The sequence below is a fragment of the Manis pentadactyla genome, chromosome 11 (genome assembly GCF_030020395.1).
Source record: "Manis pentadactyla isolate mManPen7 chromosome 11, mManPen7.hap1, whole genome shotgun sequence".
In the NCBI taxonomy this organism is placed as follows: domain Eukaryota; kingdom Metazoa; phylum Chordata; class Mammalia; order Pholidota; family Manidae; genus Manis; species Manis pentadactyla.
Window position 1 is genome coordinate 54,598,105 of NC_080029.1, and position 21,290 is coordinate 54,619,394.

Below are 21,290 nucleotides of genomic sequence, written 5' to 3' on the forward strand. Positions count from 1 at the left end.
ATTTGATATGGCACTATCTTTCCTTCATTATATTACCTTTGCTGCTTTGTTAAAAATCAGTTGACTGTATTTATGTGGGTCTGTTTTGAGGCTCTCTGTTCTGTTCCACTGGTCTATTTGTCTGTTTTTTCACCTGTATCTTCACTGTCTTTATTTCTGTAGCTTTATAGTGCTTCTTGAAGTTGGGTAATGTCAGTCTTTCAACTTTGTTCTTTTTTATTATTATTGATTTGGCTATTTTGGGCCTTTTGCTTCTCCATATAAACTTTAGGATCAGTTTTCATGTCCACAAATAATTTAGCTGGAATTTTGATTGGGATTTCATTGAATCCATAGTTTAACTCACAAGGAACTGACATCTTGGCAATATTGAGTCTTCGTGTCCTGAACATAGACTGTGTCTCCATGTATTTAGTTAGTTCTTTTATTTCTTGCATTAGAATTTTATAGTGTTCCTCATACAGATCATACACATATTTTGTTAGATCTATATTCTAAGTATTTCACTATTTAGGTGTTACTGTAATTGGTATTATGCCTTTAATTTCAAATTCTACTTGTTCATTGCTGTACAAAAGAAAGTGATTGACCTTTGTATATTAATCTTGCCTCTTTAAACCTTACTATATAATTGTGTATTAGTTCCAGGAGGGGTTTTTTTTTTGGTTCTTTCAGATTTTCTACACAGATAATCATGTCCTCTGTCAACAAGTACAGTTTTATTTCTTTCAAATCTGTGTACATTTTATTTCTCATTGCATTAGCTAGATTTCCTTTTTCACTTCCTTCTTTTTCTTTTTTCTATGTCCATTTCCCATCCTTTTTAGTCTTATTAACATTCTCCTTGTTAAGTCAGGCAAATGAGAGTTGAGAGGGGTATGTTTCGTAAAACAGCACATAATATGAAATTAATTTGCATGTAAAGGAATTTAGTGCTTAAATGTTTATAGACTTCCAGGTGAAGTTAATTTTGACCCCTCAGCCTTATGAGAATTTGAATTGGATGAAAAGATTATGAGAGAAGAGAAAGAGTATAGACAAAATCTGGCATATGGTGTATGCCAGAAAGTATCTGTGTAGAGTTATAGTAATTACATGAGCATTATTGGAGTGACAGTTCATTGTGGAAAGAATGGGAATTAGTGAAAGTGGGGCCAAATTTAATAAAATAAGACTTAAGTGCTGTATTCATAGTACCTCAAGTTGTGTGGAACTTTACACTTTACAAAACCATTTTCATGTAACCTTCTGAGATAGCTGGGAGGTATTCTTATTTTATGAATGAAAAAATTAATACTTAGATAAGGAAATATACCAATTCTATATAGCAGTATGAGACCCAGTTACAACTAAAACTCATTATATTTCCAAGGTCCCTGTTCTTCACTGATACTGTTTAATCTCTGTTGCCTCACCATAGGACCTTACACTTGTAACTCTTACAGTTTATTGTGTTTTAAAGTGCATTATCTGATTGGATTTCCGAAAACCTTGTGAAGTATGTAGTTCAGGTATTTCTATGACCTCATTTTGCAGATAAGGAAAATGAAGATGAGAGGAGGTAAAGTTCACTGGATATAAAGTACATAGAGCTACTTTCTTAATCCCATAACTTATTTCCTATCTCTACATGCCTTTCCTGTTGTTCATTTTTCACTTTTTAGTCCAGTTACTGACTTTTTCCATTAAACTGAGGCTAAAAGAAGTTAAATAGGTTTAAAAGGTTAGTGCTATAGTAAATAAACAACAAATCCAGATCTAAACTATGTCTTCTTGTTGCTGTCTTCTAACCAATGTTCTGTTCTGGAATAAAGTACTTACTGGAAGACCCAGAAGTTTTTTGAGATTTGTTTGGACCATGATTGGGAATTATTCTGGCAGGTGATGAGAAGTGAAGGTTGGTGATATCAGCTGTAAGGTAGCCATGTTAACATAATCTGTTAATAGATATAAAATTCAGTTGAAATGTGTGAAATGATGAAGTTCTTGATGATAAAGCTTTCAGTATTTGAATATTTCCACCTAAAAATACATAGGAATGAAGTGCTATACTCTTCTCCCAGTTCAACCAATATTTATTTAATCATGTTCAGAATGTTTTAATTTATTTGATCTTTTTTATTGTCCCTATAACCTCTATTTCAGATGTGAATGAGATAGGAAAAAAATAGGTCATATTGATTGTATAAATGTCTTACGTTCTATTCTTAGCAGCTGCTAGGATTCATTCTGAAGTATCCATGTATTAATTTATTATGGCTGTTGTAACAAATTGTCATAAACCCACTTGCTTAAAACAACAGAAGTTTATTCTCTCATAGTTAGGAGGCCAGAATTTGAAATTACATCACTAGGCTGAGATAAATTGTTGGCACAGCTGTGCTCCCTCTGGAGGCTCTAAGGGAGACTCTGTACCTTGCCTCCTGCAGCGTCTGGTGGCTGCCACTATTGCACAGTTTGTGGCTAAATCACTCTGGCCTCTGCCTCTGTGGTCACATTACCTTCTCTTTTGTCTGTGTTGAACTTCCTTCTGCCTTTTTCTTATAAGATACATTTGATTGCATTTAGGACTCATTTGGGTAATTCAGGTATAATCCCCTTGTATCAAAATCCTTAATCATATCTGCAGAGTTTTTTTTTTTATCATATAAAGTAACTTTCAGAGCTTCAAGGGTTTGGGATGTGCATGTTTTTTTTGGGGAGCCATTACTGAGCCTACCACAGTCCTTATTCCTTCTTTTTCTTTTCTTTTCTTCTTCCCTGTTTATTCTTTTTCATTTTCCAGGAGCACAAAGGGCAAGTAGATTGAGTGGATATGATCTAAAGTTATGATCAAGAGTTGAGAGATAAGGTCTTGATTAGTAAGTGAGCCTTATTATCCTCATGATAAAACATCAGATTGTGTTACATTGATTTTTTTGTTGTCATTGAATTAATTGACAGCAGTGATACTTTTGTTAAATTCAGCATCCTTTATAAGAGTAATTATTGAATCTTTGGGTAAAGTATGTGAGTTAACATGAAATTGCTTAACAATTAAATCTTCCTTTTAATAGATTGGCAGGCATTGGTATTAATATTGAGAAAATAACCAAATGGCTAATAGCGTTGTTCCAAAACTATTTTTCTTATAAGAATTTTTTTTCACATTTGCATTTTTGTTCAGTGATAGACTACAATTTAATGAAGAGAAATAGAAAAGTAGGCACAATTCTGATCCAAAAGTCCTTTGTTGAGACCTTTGTGGTTTGGGGCATATCACATAACCTCTGCGACTCTGTTTCCTATATTTATAATAAAGGAGTTGAATTGTATGGTTGTTAACATTCCTTCTAACTCAAAAGTCTTTTGTTTAGTATTTAGCATAAAGTATTTTAAAACAGGCAAATAAACAACAAATCTTATCTATTTTGTACTGTTTGAAAAAGGAATCATATTGGCAAGACTGTTTTTGAAATAACTGTGCTTTCTGTTTTTCTGTAGATGGACCACACATCCCCGACCTACATGCTTGCTAACTTAACGCACTTACATTCTGAACAGCTTCTGCAGGGCTTGAATCTTCTTCGTCAACATCACGAACTCTGTGACATCATTCTTCGAGTAGGTGATGTTAAAATCCATGCTCACAAAGTGGTACTTGCCAGTATCAGCCCATATTTCAAAGCTATGTTCACTGGAAACCTTTCTGAAAAAGAGAACAGTGAGGTTGAGTTTCAGTGCATTGATGAAACTGCTCTCCAGGCCATTGTGGAGTATGCCTATACAGGGACTGTTTTTATTTCTCAGGACACAGTTGAATCTCTCCTTCCAGCAGCGAACCTACTCCAGATTAAACTTGTCCTGAAAGAATGTTGTGCATTTCTTGAAAGCCAACTTGATCCTGGTAACTGTATTGGAATCTCTCGTTTTGCAGAGACGTATGGTTGTCATGACCTTTATTTGGCAGCCACTAAATATATATGCCAGAATTTTGAAGCCGTTTGTCAGACTGAAGAGTTTTTTGAGCTTACACATGCTGATTTGGATGAAATTGTTTCCAATGACTGTTTGAATGTAGCTACTGAAGAGACTGTTTTTTATGCACTTGAGTCTTGGATCAAGTATGATGTACAAGAACGCCAGAAATACTTAGCGCAGCTACTAAACAGTGTGCGATTACCATTGCTGAGTGTTAAGTTTCTCACTAGACTGTATGAAGCAAATCATCTTATTCGTGATGATCGCACTTGTAAACATCTTTTGAATGAAGCCCTAAAGTACCACTTTATGCCTGAACACAGACTCTCACATCAGACAGTCTTGATGACAAGACCTCGCTGTGCTCCCAAAGTACTTTGTGCAGTAGGAGGAAAATCTGGATTGTTTGCCTGTTTGGATAGGTAAACAGAAGCCTTTCTTAAAGGATTGGTGCTAGTAGATTTTATATGTTAAATGTGCTTATTTTCGATATTTTTTAAATAGTTTGATTTTCCTATTTACTGTCTTAATTTGCTTCTTTTGGTTTTTCTGGTCTTCCTTCAATACTTATATAGTTGTTTTAATCACTTTGTCATCTACTCTCTGCAACACTCTCAACATTAACAATCCCCTTCCTCCCTCTGCACAGACTTTATCCATCCTGATTATTCACTAACTTTTCTTTCATTTTATGCTTTTTTTTTTCTTTATTTCTAAAACCATTTACCTCTTTATTTGAGTCAGACCATGTCAGAGAGGATTTTTTATTTCTAGCTAGATCAGAAAATGCTAACTAGGAGAGCTAGGAATCTGTGAGAACCTACTGGGGACAAGAATGGGTTTCTAATAATTTGGAGTAGGAGTTGCCAGACTTTTTCTATAGAGCCAAATAATAAAACATTTTAGACTTTGTGGCCACATAGTCTCTGTTGTAATTAATCAACTCTACCATTGCGGTGTAAGAGCAGCCATAGACCATAAAGGAATGAGCATGCTAGGTTCCAGTACAACTTTATTTTACATAAAGAGCTGGAGGGCTGAATCTGGCCCATAGCCACAATTTGTCAATCCTTGTCTTAGAGTGTTATCAAAAATATAGCTGGTGTTACCTTTGTTTTTCCCTTGAATGGGATCGCTTCATGGAGACTTTTGTGTTTGAGGTATTTCTTTAATACTGTGGATTTCTTTCTGGCCATTTCCAAAAATTTGTCATATAGCTTCCCCTGCTCCAGTGGCAGGAAATTATTGATGTTTTATCAATCAATTAATATGTCCTCTATCTTTTAAAAAGTCTCTGTGTACCTCTTAATTGTGGTCTAAAACTAGTATTGTTGAGATTGAGCTACCGGTAGAACATTAGTTATGGTTACTGTACAAATTCATTATTTAGTCTCATTCTTATAGGCATTGGTTATTGGTTATGAAGTAAATCATATTAGTCAAATGTCATGAAAAAAAATTCCAAATGTGAATTTATACTGTGAAAACTCTTGAACAGTTGCCTCTTGGTCTCTTAAGTTAAAAATAACAAACAAATTATTGAAGAGTCATAAGAACTATTTGTATCTTTAGACCCAGTAATCTTTCATCTTAGGACCTATTATAAGAAAAATAATTTTAATGTCATTTGTGTAATCATTTATTGCAGTATTTTTAACTGCAGTGTAAAAATAAGAATCAATCTGAATAATTACTCAATTTAACTCTACAGAAAATATTTAAACCAGTGCATTAGATGTCCTATGCTAGATAATAGATCTTCAACAAGTTCATAATTTAGTAGAGGTGACAGATATTTAAATAGATAATTATATAAAGTATTAATGAAGTGATAAAGATAATTCTATGGAAATATTAACAAGAAGCATTTATCTCATGTGGAGGGTTTAGAGAAGACACTATGGAGAAGTTAATGTCCAAGCTGAGTGTTGAAGGCTAAGCAAGAACCAAGCAAAAAATGGTGGGAAGGAAGTGCACAAAGACACACAATGGCATGATACAGTATAGGGTATGCAGGAAACTGAAAATTGTTTGCTAGTCCAAAGTATAAAGTTCTAACTAGCAAGTGGCAGGCACTGGTTAATATGGGCCAGGTCAAAGAAGGTATTGTATGCTATGGTGAAGAAAGTATTTTTATTACATGGGTTGAAAAACTATTTTAAAGAGGAAGAGGGTAGTGAAATGATCAGACTTGTATATTAGATCATTCTTGGATGTGTTATAGAGAAAGATTGAGGGGGCCAGGGTTAATATCAGAGTGATGAGGAAAGAGGTACTGAAGAAGTACAGGAAGAGATTATGAGTTCCTGAACTGGGGTAGAAATAGTAAAGGTAGAGAATGAGACATTAAGAAATCTTTTAAGAGAACAAATTGACAGGATTTGGTTAAATGGATATGAGGGAATGGTAGGAGTGAAGAATCAAAGATGAGTGAAATTTCTTGGTTAGATACCAAGAGAGAGAATATAGGAGGAAGAGCCATTTTAAGGAGGGAAATCATGTGTTAGTTTTAGACATATTGGGTTTGCAGTGCCTGTTAAATATTCAAACAAAGAATGTCCTATTAGCTGGCTATGATTGCAAAGCTCAAAGAAGAGATCAGGGCTGGACATTTGGAAGCTATCAGCATATAGTATAATTTAGAAATGCAAAAACCATGAAGTCTCCTGGACTTCTTGCCTGGTTTAAGTGTCCCCCCTTTCGGTCTAGTGAGAACATATAGAAAGGAAAAAGGATTGATAAATCATCCTGTGGGGAGCATTAGTATTCAAAGTGAGAGCAGCAGGAATAATCTTAGAGGTAGGAGAATCAAGAAAGGATAGTATGATGAAAGCTAAGGAATTAAATGTGTCAAGAGGAAGAAGTGTGATTAACAATGCAAAATACAATGGAAAGGCCTGGATAGATAAGGATGGAAAGGTAGCTGTTAGACTTGGCAATGTGTAGAGATTGTTAATGATGTTTGGTGAAGTAATTTCAGCAGTTATGGGAGCACTGTAGATAGATTACAGTGGGTTAAGAAGTATATAAAAAGCAAGGAAATAAACTGTGAAGACTGTTCTTTTAAGAATCTTGGCTTAGGTGAGGAGAGGTAAGGCAGAAAGAGATAGAGTTAGGGAGTTTTGTTTGTCCTTATTTTCTTGAAAAGACATGAGTTAGTTTATTATCAGGTGCAGTAAAGAGGGATAGTATAGAGATAGAGGATAAAGGAATAGCCACTGATGGAGCAAGATTTTAGAAGAAATAAAGAGTTTGATATCAAAAGCAAGGGTTTTGAATATGAGCTTTTAATACCCCCAAACCAGAATATAAGGGTAAGTTTGCTGGAGAGTGATGGGGTGGGAGCATGGGTTTAAGATTGGTCCTACCCCATAGCCTCAGTTTTTCCCTTTAATAGGAGAGGAGGTATGCTATAGAGGGAAGTGGGATTGGGTAGGTAGTTTAGGAATCTTGGGAAGCACCAAGAACAGTAGTGTTTCTACTTAACATTTAAGGACTCGTAAAGATGTCAGTACACTGAGAGCAATTTTGAATAATTATGCAAATACATTAAATGTTAAATAGACTTTAGCAATACCACTTATCTCAGTACTAATAAGCTACAGGTCTAATTCCAAGAGAGAAGATCTCATTACAACTGATTATTCATTTGCCTTCAAAGACAATGAGGACTAATGCTCTTATGTCTTGTGTCTCTGTTTACCTAAATCATCTCCAGAAATCTATGACTTCTAGAAAATCCATTATCATAACTGAACTCTTATTATCATTGAAGAGGTTTTTTTCTCACACCAACCAATTCTCCAGTGTTAACCAGGTATCCAGTAATTCAGTTCAGTTCTGACACTATCCAGAGTTGTCCCAGTCCTCACAGATGAGGGCTCAGTCACACAAGACTCTCCCTGCTTCAGATGCTAGCCACAAATGGGGTGCTCAGGCTGCCCACATTTCTGCATGGGGACTACAAATTCAGGAGTTCCCACAATAATAATTTGCTAGAACAATTCAGAGAACTCAAGATGTTTTGCTTACTACTACTGCTTTATTACATACGGTACAACTCAGGAACAACCAAATGGTAGAGATGCATTGGACCAAGGGTATGGGGAGGGGAGGGAGAAAGCTCCCATGCCCTCTCTGGGCATGCCACCATCCCAGCATTTAAATGTGTTCACCAGCCCAGAAACTCCTGAATCCCGTTGTTTCGGGGGTTTTATGGCAATTTAATTACATAAGCACGACTGATTAAATCATTGGCCATTGATGATGGTGCTCAACCTCCAGCCTGCTAATCACATGCTTGGTGGCTCTGGCTACCAGCCCCCATTCTGAAGCTATTTTAGGAACCCACCAATAGTTATCTCAGTAGCATGAACTCAAGTGTGGTTGAAAGGGTCTCATTATGAATAACAAAAGACATTCCCATCACTCGGGAAATTCCAAGAAGTTTAGGAGCTCTGTGCTGAGTGGAACTTGGGACAAAAACCAAATATGTTTTTTATTATACCATTATTGTTATTGTATGGCCCTCTTCTAAGTTAACCTAAATGCCCATTGGTTTTTTTTTGAATCCTCAAGTCTGCCTGCCATGTCCTCTAAAATTCACATTCTATCATAAGAAAAATCCCCTTTATCTTCAACTTCTTCTTCTACTGAATTATGGCCAATGCTTAAGGATACTGTTTTTGTTAAAACCCTCTCAAAACTTTTTGAGGTATCACAGGTCCTAAAGGTTGGGTAAGTGTTTTGTTTGTTCCTGATAGCCACTTCCACAATTTTTTCGTCTCCCCTCCCTCAAAACGCTCAGCTAATTTCAAGCATTTGCCATCAGGCTATATAACTTGGTACTCTTCTTGTTGCTATCATCTGGTGTCCCTTTAGTAACTTCATTCATTGAAAGTTTTTATAGCTGGCTTACTATCTTTCTCACCATTTATTTATGCTTAATTGATTTCAGCATCTGCATAGTAGAATCCACTTTGCAACATCTTTGCCTCTCTTCTTGATCTCACTTCTATCTTTTCTGCCTTAGGCACCTAGTCTCATGATCATACCCTCAACTCTGTCATTACCAATGACTTTAACTCTCAAATTCTTGATTTCAGTTATTCCACTCTTGACTACTACCTTCTTTTTTGCCATCTTATGTATTTCAGATACCCACTGCAACCATTCTTTGTTCCTTTCAAGATTTAATCCTGTGGCCCTATAATCAATTAGTAAAACTTACTGCTCACCAACTACCATGTCTGTTCACCTTCACTCCTTACCCAGCTTAGATTCTGGAGACACCACTGTCATTCCTTTGAATATGACCATGGCTCCCCTTTTCTTCTTTTCTTCCATCACTTATCTAGTTAAATTCACTTCTCTACTTACACCGTGGCTTCATCTGAGCAGCAGAATGTGGCTAGAGAAATACACATACCCATCCTAACTAGTCTCACTTGGGTACCTCAGCCCTCCCAACAACCCCTTACCTTTCTGTAATCAGTTCACTCTTTCACTTCCTTGGAGGACTATTTCACAACTTCTGCTCTCTCCCTAAAATCATTCCCTAACCCTCACCTTCCAATTCTTCAAGTAAATTGTGGCATATTAGATAGGAGAATATAGCAATGAAATGAACAAACTACAGCTACATGCAACAGGGATGAATCTACTTCTTGCTTACTCTACTGAAATGATAGAAGCAATCAGAAGAGAACTACCTCATCTTCCCATCACCAAATCTATCAAGTTATTTCTAAAATCAGTCCCTCCATTTCCCCACTTATTCACTAGCTTCCATTCTTTCTCTACACATGGACTTTGCTTTTTCAGTTATCCTATCTGTCTCCCACTGTATGCGTCATTGCCATCAGCATGCAAACATGTTCTGGATTAAACTCAGATTAATTAATCCTCCCTGGACTCTCAGGTCTTTGCTCATCTTTATAGCTGCTTCTCATATTTACTCTTACAGTAAAATTCTTAGAAAATCTGTTAGTACCCACTGTTTTCACTACCTCATCTCCCATTCTCTCTTGAACCACTTCAATCAAAATTTGTCCTCCCCACCACCTCACTGAGATTCTCATGGAGGTCATACAGTTCCCTGATGTATCATTCTCAGTGGAACAAATTCATGTCTTTAAACAAGCAATATAACAAAACTGACTGTACTTAGGCATTCAATAACTATTGAATGAATAAATGTACTTTGATCATCCTGGATAGAGAATATATGTTTTTATGCCCTTGCATTGTTGAGTTTAGGGACATTGGATACTTTCTCCCAACTTTTTTTGTAGTGAAATATGTGTGTATTCAAGAGACCATAGTAGTATGCAAACAGGGTATAAAGAATAAATACTCAAGTACTTATCAACCAGCTTAAGAAATAGACTATTAACAATACCTTTAAAGTCCCCTTGTGCCTCTTCTTGATGCCATCTCCTTCCCTTCCCCAGAATTAACCACTGTTTTGAATTTTCTATGTATAATTCCTTTGTTTTTCATTTTTCAATTTTGACACATATGTGCCACAATATATTGTTAGGTTTTTCACATTTTTTATATAGATGGAATGATACTATATGTGGACTTTAGAGATGTGTTTTCTCACTGAACAGTAAGTTTATGAAATTCATCTGTGACATCACATGAGGAAATAATTTGTTCATTTAGTTTCATTGGTGTGTCATGTGGACATAATATAATTTTTTTTCTATAATGAACATGTTAGTTATAAAAATGATTGCAGAAAAGTGCACCAATCCCAGGTTTACAGCTCAGTGAATTAACACAAAGTGAACATTATAAACCATTTGAAGAAATGGAACATAAGTAACACCCTTGAATCCCTTCCTATCCTCCCCAAAGGTAACTAACTACTGCAGAGATCGGAAATATTTTTGAACTAGATATAAGTGAAATTATATAGAATATATTCTTGAATTTTGCTTCTTTCCCTCAGTGTTATATGTGCAAGATTCACTCCTGTTGTGTGTAGCTGTAGTTTGTTCCTTTCATTGCTATATTCTCTTATATAATATGCCATAATTGTCAGTTTTATATTTGATGAATATTTGGATTGTTTACAGTTTTTGGCAATTACAAATCATGCTGCTGTGAACGTCCTTGTACATACACATATGTGTACATTTCTTTTGGGTACATATCTAGGAATGGAACTACTCAGTTACAGGGTGGATGTACCTCACCTTATTTACCTATTCTCCTTTTGGTAGATGATTGTTGTACTGCTTCAAACATTTCTGAATTTGTGTCCTGGTTTAAAAATGATGGTAATAAGCATTCAGTAGAGTAGATAACACAGAAATAAATTGGCTGAGTCACAACATTTGTGTGTCTTCAGTTTTACCAGAAAATGTAAGATTGTTTTTCAGAGTAATTTGTACTAATTTACACTCTCACCAACATGGTGTGCATTCACTGCCTCCTGTACTTGCGGACAGTGGTTATTATCTGACTAAAGTTTTGCCAATCTGGAAAATGTATCATGATTTGTTATGGTTTTAATTTGCATGTCCTGATTACTAATGATATGAAACATTTTTACTTGTTTAGGGGCCATTTTGATTTTTAAAATTTAACTTTCTTTATTTATTCTTCAGTGTGGAGATGTACTTTCCTCAGAATGACTCTTGGATTGGTTTGGCACCCCTAAACATTCCTCGCTATGAATTTGGAATATGTGTTTTAGACCAAAAAGTGTATGTTATAGGTGGTATTGAAACTAATGTGCGTCCTGGGGTCACTGTCAGAAAACATGAAAATTCAGTAGAATGCTGGAATCCTGATACAAATACGTGGACTTCTCTCGAGAGAATGAATGAGAGCCGAAGTACCCTTGGAGTAGTAGTACTTGCTGGAGAACTTTATGCTTTAGGTGGTTATGATGGCCAATCTTACTTACAATCTGTTGAGAAATATAATCCCAAAATAAGAAAATGGCAACCTGTGGCACCGATGACTACAACAAGAAGTTGTTTTGCTGCAGCGGTGTTAGATGGAATGATATATGCCATTGGTGGGTATGGTCCTGCCCACATGAACAGGTACTTAATTTAATCAGTTGTGAATGTTGTAGATTTCTTAAAGTATCATTAGCAGTGATTCTGGGTTTTAAACAATTAGTGTGTGCATGAACTTCCTTTTTAATTTTTAAAGTATATTGATAGGCATTTGGGAAATTTAATCTGCTCCATAAGTATAATTGTAAATGTCTTACATGGAGATTTTGTTACAAGCATAAGAATCAACTCCCTCTTATTAAATTTTACATTCATTTATTCAGTATAAATAGATGAGCTTTTAAAATTCAGAAATCTGAAAATAACATGAAATTAGACGACTTTGTGTGTGTGTGTGTGTGTGTGTGTGTGTGTGTGTGTGTGTGTGTATTTGTGTGAGTGTGTATTTGTGTGAGTGTGTATGTGGACTGTTATTGCATTGCTTAACAGAATAAAAGTGAAAAATGTATTCCTGTATGCTTATACAATATTATAATGCATCATAAATTTAAAGCCTTATTTAAATATTCCTTTTCTGGATTCTTATTCTATAATTATATATGTATCATTATGTATCTGAATTATGCTGGAGCCTGAATTTGGGATTCCTATATTTGTAGTATTCTCTGAATAAAGGCGAAATATATCTAGAAAAATAAAAGCATAAAGTGACCACTTATATGGAAAATTAATAATAATTTTGAAGCTTTGTTGAAAATTGATGTTCCAAAGATTTTACCTCTGATAAAAATTAGAGTGTTATGTATTTTATTGATTGTGTGCATTTTAATGAAAGAATGTATTATAGTTTGTCAATTGACTGAGAAAGTAATGGCACAACAGCATTTCATCTATAAATTTTTATTTCTGTGTAAGCTAAAGTATTCCCCCTTTTTATTGATCCCTTAGTTAAAGGAAAAGTATTTGGGGCCCAGATATACATTTCTGTTATTTGAAAAGCTTATGGCTGAAATTTGTTAGATAAAAGGTTAAATATCTTGCTTATAAGATAATGTTCTTGAAATTTAAGTTCTTGCTTATCAACTCTTCTTGTCCGATGATTTTTCCTTTTATGGTTTTTGTCCTTGTGTCCATTCAGAAACAGTTACATTTTACTCTACATTCTAGTCTAGTATACAGTCTAGTCTCTACTCTGAACTCCAGAATTATGGCACTGATTCTCAAATGCATTAGTCTTTTTTGAGAAGTTAGTTTAGGACCAGAACAAGATCAACAAGCTTGTCTTTATGCCCCTTTAGGGCAAAGCATAGACTTAAAGGTCTTCTGGGATTTTCTAAGCTTTTTGGAGATTCTGATTTGATTTGGAGTTCCATAGTACAGCTTGGAAATGACTTACATCCCTGAATTCTCCTAAATCACTCTGTGATTATTATGATTAGTTAAGTTTCTGTTATGAAATCTGTAGTGTTTGCTTTGCTGTCAGTCACCATGATTTCTCCTATAAGAAAAAATTCCTCTTCTTACCTTCTCTTCATCTTCACTTTTCTTTACCTGTGTATAAGATCCTTAATATCCTTAGAAAACATTTATTTTCAATTGATGATTTTCAGAGTCCTATTGCATGAATCCTTTGAGGTTGTGTTATCCCCATTTTTGCAGGGGAGAGGCAATGACTTAGCCAGGATTACACAAACTCAAAGTCATAGGGCTAGAGTTCATTCAGCTGTAGGTATGCAGCATTATTACTTGAGACCAAGTTTCCTGACTCCAAAGTTCTATACCCTTAATACACTTTACTCCTTGTATAATGTGATGGAATAATAGCATGTGGCTGTTATTGCACCCAGTCTACAAGGTAAGCTTTAATCCCTGCAGTTTTATCAGCAAAAATCTATAAACACTAGAGACAAACTACCCTTGTTTTATATCTGTATTTATTTGAACTTTTAAAACTATTGATAGGTATTAGTTTTGCTTTAGTAGAAAGAGTGACAAGGATATGTGAATTTAATTTTTTCTTTTGTGAATATTTGCAGTGTGGAACGTTATGACCCAAGTAAGGACTCCTGGGAGGTGGTTGCATCGATGGCAGATAAAAGGATCCACTTTGGTGTGGGTGTCATGTTAGGCTTTATTTTTGTGGTGGGTGGACATAATGGTGTCTCACATTTGTCAAGCATTGAAAGATATGATCCTCATCAAAATCAGTGGACTGTGTGTAGGCCAATGAAAGAACCCAGAACAGGTAATAATAACTTACTAATTTCTGAGCACATAGGATAATATATTCATTGTTCTAAAAATAGCATTTCCTTGGAATATAATAGTAAGAGTATTACTGTCCAAAAAAAAAAAATGTTTATATGGTAAACTTGAGAGACAACTAGATTAGATAAAACTTTACTATGATTTTACTATGCCAACATGCATAATAAATTTGGAGAATACTTTTATAAAATGTGTCTTATAGAAGTGCTTCTCTGTACACAAATGTCCTCTATATGTTAACACACACACAGAATCCTTGGATTGTTCTGTTTTTTTATTGTACATCAGCAGTCTATGTTCACTTTCAAATGTCTGTACTCCTCAAGGGGTATAGTTGATCTAGAAAGAGTTGAATTTCTGGGTTCCTTCAGAAAAACAAATAGATCTTTGGGGAAAAGACGTCTTTGAACCCAAACACAAATCTCATTATTTTAAGAGGAAGCTTTTAAATTACTGATGGAAGTGCTTTAGGAGTATTCCTTGCATTTATTAACTAAAAAACTCCTGAAATATAAACATGCAAGGAAACTGAAGGGACAAAATGGAATGAATTATTTTAGTTGTTTACTATAATTAGTGTCCATGGTGTCACTGAGAGTGAAATCCATAAAACAATGAGGATGTAAAAATTTGGGGTAAGCTTGTTCTTTTTAAAACTATCCATAGTAATATACAAAGTAGAATTTTTAAGCATAAATTATATAGTTCAATATGTATTTCAAATATTTAAACACTTGAAGACCTGATAAAAATTTCTTTAAAAATATATGTAAATATAAATTGAAAAGAAAGCATGTAAAAGGATGTACATTCTTAAAATATTTTCTTCGGATTCGAAAATCCATCAACACCATTCACCACATCAACAAAAAGAAGGACAAAAACCACATGATCATCTCCATAGATGCTGAAAAAGCATTCGACAAAATTCAACATCCATTCATGATAAAAACTCTCAACAAAATGGGTATATAGGGCAAGTACCTCAACAGAATAAAGGCCATATATGACAAACCCACAGCCAACATCATACTTAACAGCGAGAAGCTGAAAGCTTTTCCTCTAAGGTCGGGAAGAAGACAGGGATGCCCACTCTCTCCACTGTTACTCAACATAGTACTGGAGGTCCTAGCCACGGCAATCAGACAAAACAAAGAAATACAAGGCATCCAGATTGGTAAAGAAGAAGTCAAACTGTCACTATTTGCAAATGACATGATATTGTACATAAAAATCCCTAAAGACTCCATTCCAAAACTACTAGAACTAATATCGGAATTCAGCAAAGTTGCAGGATACAAAATTAATACACAGAAATCTGTTGCATTCCTTTACACTAACAATGAACTAGCAGAAAGAGAAATCAGGAAAATAATTCCATTCACAATTGCATCAAAAAGAATAAAATACCTAGGAATAAACCTAACCAAGGAAGTGAAGGACCTATACCCTGAAAACTACAAGAAACTCTTAAGAGAAATTAAAGAGGACACTAACAAATGGAAACTCATTCCGTGCTCTTGGTTAGGAAGAATTAATATTGTCAAAATGGCATCCTGCCTGAAACAATCTACAGATTCAATGCAATCCCTATCAAAATACCAAGAACTTTCTTCAACGAACTGAAACAAATAGTTTTAAAATTCATATGGAACCACAAAAGACCCTGAATAGCCAAAGCAATCCTGAGAAAGAAGAATAAAGCAGTGGGTTCTCGCTTCCCAACTTCAAGCTCTACTACAAATCCACAGTAATTAAGACAATTTGGTACTGGCACAAGAACAGACCTACAGACCAGTGGAACAGAATACAGTCCAGATATTAACCCAAACATATATGGTCAATTAATATACAATAAAGGAGCCATGGACATACAATGGGGAAATGACAGCCTCTTAAAATATTTTCTTCTGATGGGGAGGAGGCACAGTAGGATTGGAGAGGAAAAGTGAAGGAAGACCAACTTAAATTAAAGCATTTCTTTCTAGTGAGCACATATTGCTAATTGCTTGTGCAATTAATAATTGTTGAAATGTAAAATGCAGATTTATTTTTAGTGAAAAGTCTATTTCGTGGGTAATGTGTTTTCTCCCTATTTTTTCCATCTCTCCTAGGAGTCGGTGCTGCAGTAATTGACAACTACCTTTATGTGGTTGGTGGTCACTCAGGGTCTTCCTATCTGAATACTGTGCAGAAATATGACCCAATCTCGGATACATGGCTGGATTCAGCTGGCATGATATACTGTCGCTGCAATTTTGGATTAACTGCACTTTGACAAGTGTGGACTCATGGGAATAGTGTGGTGAAGAACCTTGTGCCACATGAACAGATGCTCAATTTTCTGAAACCCAAAAGTTACAGTACTTTCTTTTTAACTTGAAATGGCATGAAGACTCAACATTTTGTTGGGTACTTTGAACTGATAAGTAACTTTGGTTGCTCTTGATTACACAGTGAATCAATGATCCAATAGAAAGAAAGGAAAAAGGAAAAAGTTTCACCAATTGATTTGTGCACCTTTTTTCCTCTAATAGGGTTAGAGTAGTTGTATGTTCATAAGTGTATATGTGGAGAAGAAAAAATCTTGCTGCTTTTAAAAAAATGTTAGCTCTCTCCCTCTTCCTTGATTTGCACCATGATTTACTAGGATCAGAGATGCTTAGATATTAGAGTGTACTGAATGACTGGACAGAGTGCTAATACTGTCCGTTGGGTGTAAATTCCTATGCTTCACATTTTTAAACAAACAAAGGGCTTCCTTTTTTTTTTTTTGGTACTTCTAAGGGTTGTAAATTACATGCCACAGTGAATCACCTGGATATTCTTCCTGCTAATGGCTTTAGGACTGGGATGTAGTAAATTTGCAAGACAAATGCTTTTACTGTCATATTTGGGGGCCCATTTTAAGAAGTCAGATACTTAGTGCTTATGCCTTTTTTGTCTGGGCAGGTGAATGCTGGATGAATTTAGTTACCCATCTTCCATATGCTAAGCATGCATAGAAAGAGTTAAGCATATCAGTTTCAGGGTTTTGTTTTTGTTTTTTTAGTAGTACAGCAGATTTCCCAGTGTTGATGTAAATATTCGACAAATGTTTAATACCACTTTAATGCATATTGATTTTTTCATATATCCTTATAAATAATTTAAGATTTTTAAGACTTGCTTTTTCAAAGTGTTCAGATATAAAAATGGTGCTAACTATAAGATCTATAACAAGGCTATAATAATGTTTCTTTGGATGTTCTGTATGAGATGCATGACATGTTTTGATAGTGTTTTTCATTTTTACTGGCTTGGGTTCATTCGTACTTATTAAAAATGTTAGTGATTATACTAATGTTGACATCCAAAAACCATCTAATAGGCCTGTGTTATGCTTTTCATGGTTTCTGAAAAGTGATTTAAAGACAGATACATTCTTTATCTTTCTTCTAGTGCTAGGTATTATATGTCCTTAAAAACAAATAATATGCATTAAATATAAAGCACTAGGCCATTTTGCATTTCTTCATATATTTTTTAGGTAACTGAATATTTTAAAGTTATTGAGGAAAACTGGAACTTGATGTTTACTTGAGTAATGTTCTAAATTCAGTTCTACTTAGACTAAAAGAAAGAATCTTTGAAAGCAAAAATTCTTTGCTATAGCCAAGTAACAGCTTATTTAATAAAAGTGGTTAACTCATTTTGTTCTAGCATATTTTAGTAAATGTCTGTTAGTCTTGAACACTTTGAATTTTTATTAGGATGTCGGTACTTCTATTTTTGGTACTGTAGTCATTTTCCTTCATTTATTTTTAACTTGCCTGCTATCTCTTTATAGTCTCTGCAATTCCTGTGTATTTTGTTTCCTAATAATAAATTCATACTGCATTCTTAAGTGCCATAATGTCCCAAACTATTGTTAAAAAGCCATTTGTAATTATAAAACATAGGTTCATTTGTTAGCATATATAATATTTCTTGAAAACTATTTATAGCCAGGCAATTTGCAGTTTTTCTTGTTCTTCCATAAACTGCCAGTTGTAGATTTAAATATGTACTTCAAAACTATGTAAAATCATCTTTGATCATGTAGGTAGTATCATGCTTTATGAATATTTGCACAAATTATAAAACCTTGCAAGCGATTTTTAGTCTCTTCTAATTAAGAACTCAACAGGAGCTACTAATATAATTGACAGATTAAGTATTTTCTATGTTGCTTGTTTGAATAACAATGATATATAGCAATAACTTTTTAATTGATTTGAATGAATCTATTAAATAGAAATAAGGTGCACTATTGTGATTGATGTAGACTTCTTTTAAAGAAAAGCAATTTAAAATAGAGTCCATCACATGCTTAATTTTAAATACCCGCCTCAGTTTTCTTTCTGTTTATATCAAATTGTTAAATACATAATATTCCCCTATTTTTAATCCCTTTTCTCCAGAAGATAAAGGCATTTGAAATACTATAGAAATTTATTTTAATTGTAAACAAATCTATACAATGTTTTACTCATATATCATCCCCACTATCAAATTAGTATAAAATAAAATATCATTTGGCAAATTAGACCAAAGGCTTATATTGATCATTGTTTTGGAAAAATCTAAATTTCGTCTTGGTGTAGACTAAATATGAAACATTGTGGGCAATAATAAGAAGCCATAGACCAGAGAACAAATTATGAAAACCTGTGAAAAGAAGAGAGGTGGAGGGGGAACCCTAATTCAGAAATATTTATTCCAGGTTTGCTAAACCTACTGCACTGTTCATAACAGCCAGAGGTATTGTGACTTGACAACTGATAACTTTATAATAGAGCCTTCTTGTACAGATTTGTGAGAAGTTTCATCATGAACACTTTGCTGACAAATTGTGAATTTAAAGTCACATTATTTGTTATGTTAAAAAGGATCAGAATGTTTGACTATAAATTCCCAGAGTTCAAATATTAGAGGTAATTTTATATACTCAAGCAAAGAGGAGAAAGTTAAGATCGCCCATTTTGGAAATCTTACTGGAAAAAAGTGAGTGGGAAATACAATTAATCATTTGGAAGACAATTGCCTTCTATAATTATGTTATGAATGCTTAATCTGTTAGGAATGTTTCACTATTTAATATTATTGAATATAGTAATAGAACTTTGGTGTTTTTTAATGAAGCCCCAAAGTATATTTATATAAGTTCCATGTTACTACTAGTACTATTTTAAATGTGAGTATTAAATTATAGGAAGTGGTACCAATTGATAGGAAAATGGCATTAGGTTTTGAAAAATTTGAATGACAAATTATGGAGGGTCTACTATATGTATGAGGTATTGTGCTAGATGCTATAGGGGCTCAAAATGTAAATAAGATAGAGTCTTTTCACTCAAAAGAGTAAAATCTAGTGAGGGAGACCTAACTATTACAATAAAGTATGAATCTAATTCCTTATCTTCAACATCGTAAGAAGACATTAGAGACACAGTTTATGTATAAACATTTGTGTCCTTTAGTGTCCAATTAGGTGGATATGAAGAATTATTTAAAAACCCTGATATTAGAATTCCAAATTTCCTGGATGGGATAATATATTTTCTAGTAGAAAAACTTATAAAACTTCTAAGGAATTACTTACTTTATTATCAAGGCTCTGGCTAACATTGAGGAAATATATGTACATAAGATACTGTTTGTTTTCAGTTTTGGTCTTGGATTTCTGTTACTGTCACCTAAGTGCTCATCTTCAGGAACATCAGATTCAACAATAAATATGCTATAAACTTGTGATAACCTCTATAACCTCTGTAGTCTGAAAGTTAAGCAACTAAGATGTCACATGTCAAGTTAACATCCAGTTCTACTTCTTAATTTTTTTTCCTTTGTAAAACAGCACTTTAAATTAAGCACGATTTAATCAGATATGATTATTCTGTAGGTGGATATATATTGGATTTTTATTTATAGTGTGCTGATTTGATGTTGATACAAATTTGAAAAGACTGAGGAATATAATAAGTTTTAAATATTATAGGTTTACAAGTTTTCTTAACTGATGTGAATATGGAGTCAAATAAAAATCCAGTTTACATCTCTGCAGAGAGAAAAATTGTTATCCATATGTCTTTTATATTACACATATTTAGATATAATTTATTGTTAATATTGTTATCATGTATAAGTCCCATTTATTTTAAAATACTAAGCAAAAATTTCCAAGTTTGCCTTAAAATACAAGTGAAATTAAAGAACTGGATGATAATGCCTATATTTTTGCCTTATGAATTGTGCTGTATCATAAACCAGAAATGGTTTTGATTTTAACAGGATTCTGAAATTTTGTAGATGTAGAGTACTAATACTTGTACTCTTGCAAAGAATGTGATCTAGTTGTGGGTTATGTTAATGTTTAAATGTTCTTGTATATGTATTTTACCTCTGAATACCTATCTTTTTAGCATCAGGGTCTTATTTTACTTTTGTTTACATAGTAAAGTGGCATTTAACATGTTGAAGGTTGTATTCTTTTTTTTTTATTTTAAAAGTTCCTTGTGTGTACATCATAGTAATGCTCTGTAATGACTGGTTAAATTTCATGTAAAGTGAAATATTTAAAATAAATTTTAAAAACATGACTTTGTATGTGTCAGTTGTTGTGAACTGACCCAAGCTAATTTTGTCATGCTCAACCCATACGTGCTTTTAGTGGCCACAAAAGTTAAGGTGGATGTGGGATAGGCACTCCTTTACACCCATCCACATTGCAGGTTATAATGAAAACATATCTTAGGCTAAATTCTGCCACACATTCAGAATATTTATTAAAGAAACATTCATTGGCAAAGCAGTCACAAAAGAGTTCAGTTCTTAAGTTCAATGTAGGCCCAGGTTTCTAGTCTCTTAGATTCTCTAACCAGCCTTGTAAGAGGGGTTTACTTGAGACAGACAAAGCCACATTCCAGAGGAATCTGTTTCTTATGGCCAGCAGTCCTCTTAAAGGGCTGGAAACAGGATTGAGCTGCAGGCACCAAGTTTAAGGAAGTTGGGAACTACAGGCCTGAATGGATTCAGATAACCTTACCCATGCAAGCTTTGGAA

General features: G+C 34.2%; 1 protein-coding gene across 3 annotated transcripts in view; it reads left to right on the forward strand.

Annotated features, from left to right (window-relative positions):
- The window catches only part of KLHL28 (kelch like family member 28), a 38,535-nt gene extending 17,708 nt beyond the window's left edge, over positions 1-20,827 (forward strand). For all 3 annotated transcript variants that reach the window (XM_036881354.2, XM_036881352.2, XM_036881351.2), the window contains exons 2-5: positions 3,484-4,382; positions 11,580-12,023; positions 13,976-14,184; positions 16,322-20,827. In XM_036881354.2, coding sequence (XP_036737249.1) covers positions 3,484-4,382; positions 11,580-12,023; positions 13,976-14,184; positions 16,322-16,485 — 1,716 coding nt within the window. In that variant the 3' untranslated portion in view covers positions 16,486-20,827. The remainder of the gene's footprint in view (positions 1-3,483; positions 4,383-11,579; positions 12,024-13,975; positions 14,185-16,321) is intronic.
- The last annotated feature ends 463 nt before the right edge of the window (positions 20,828-21,290 follow it).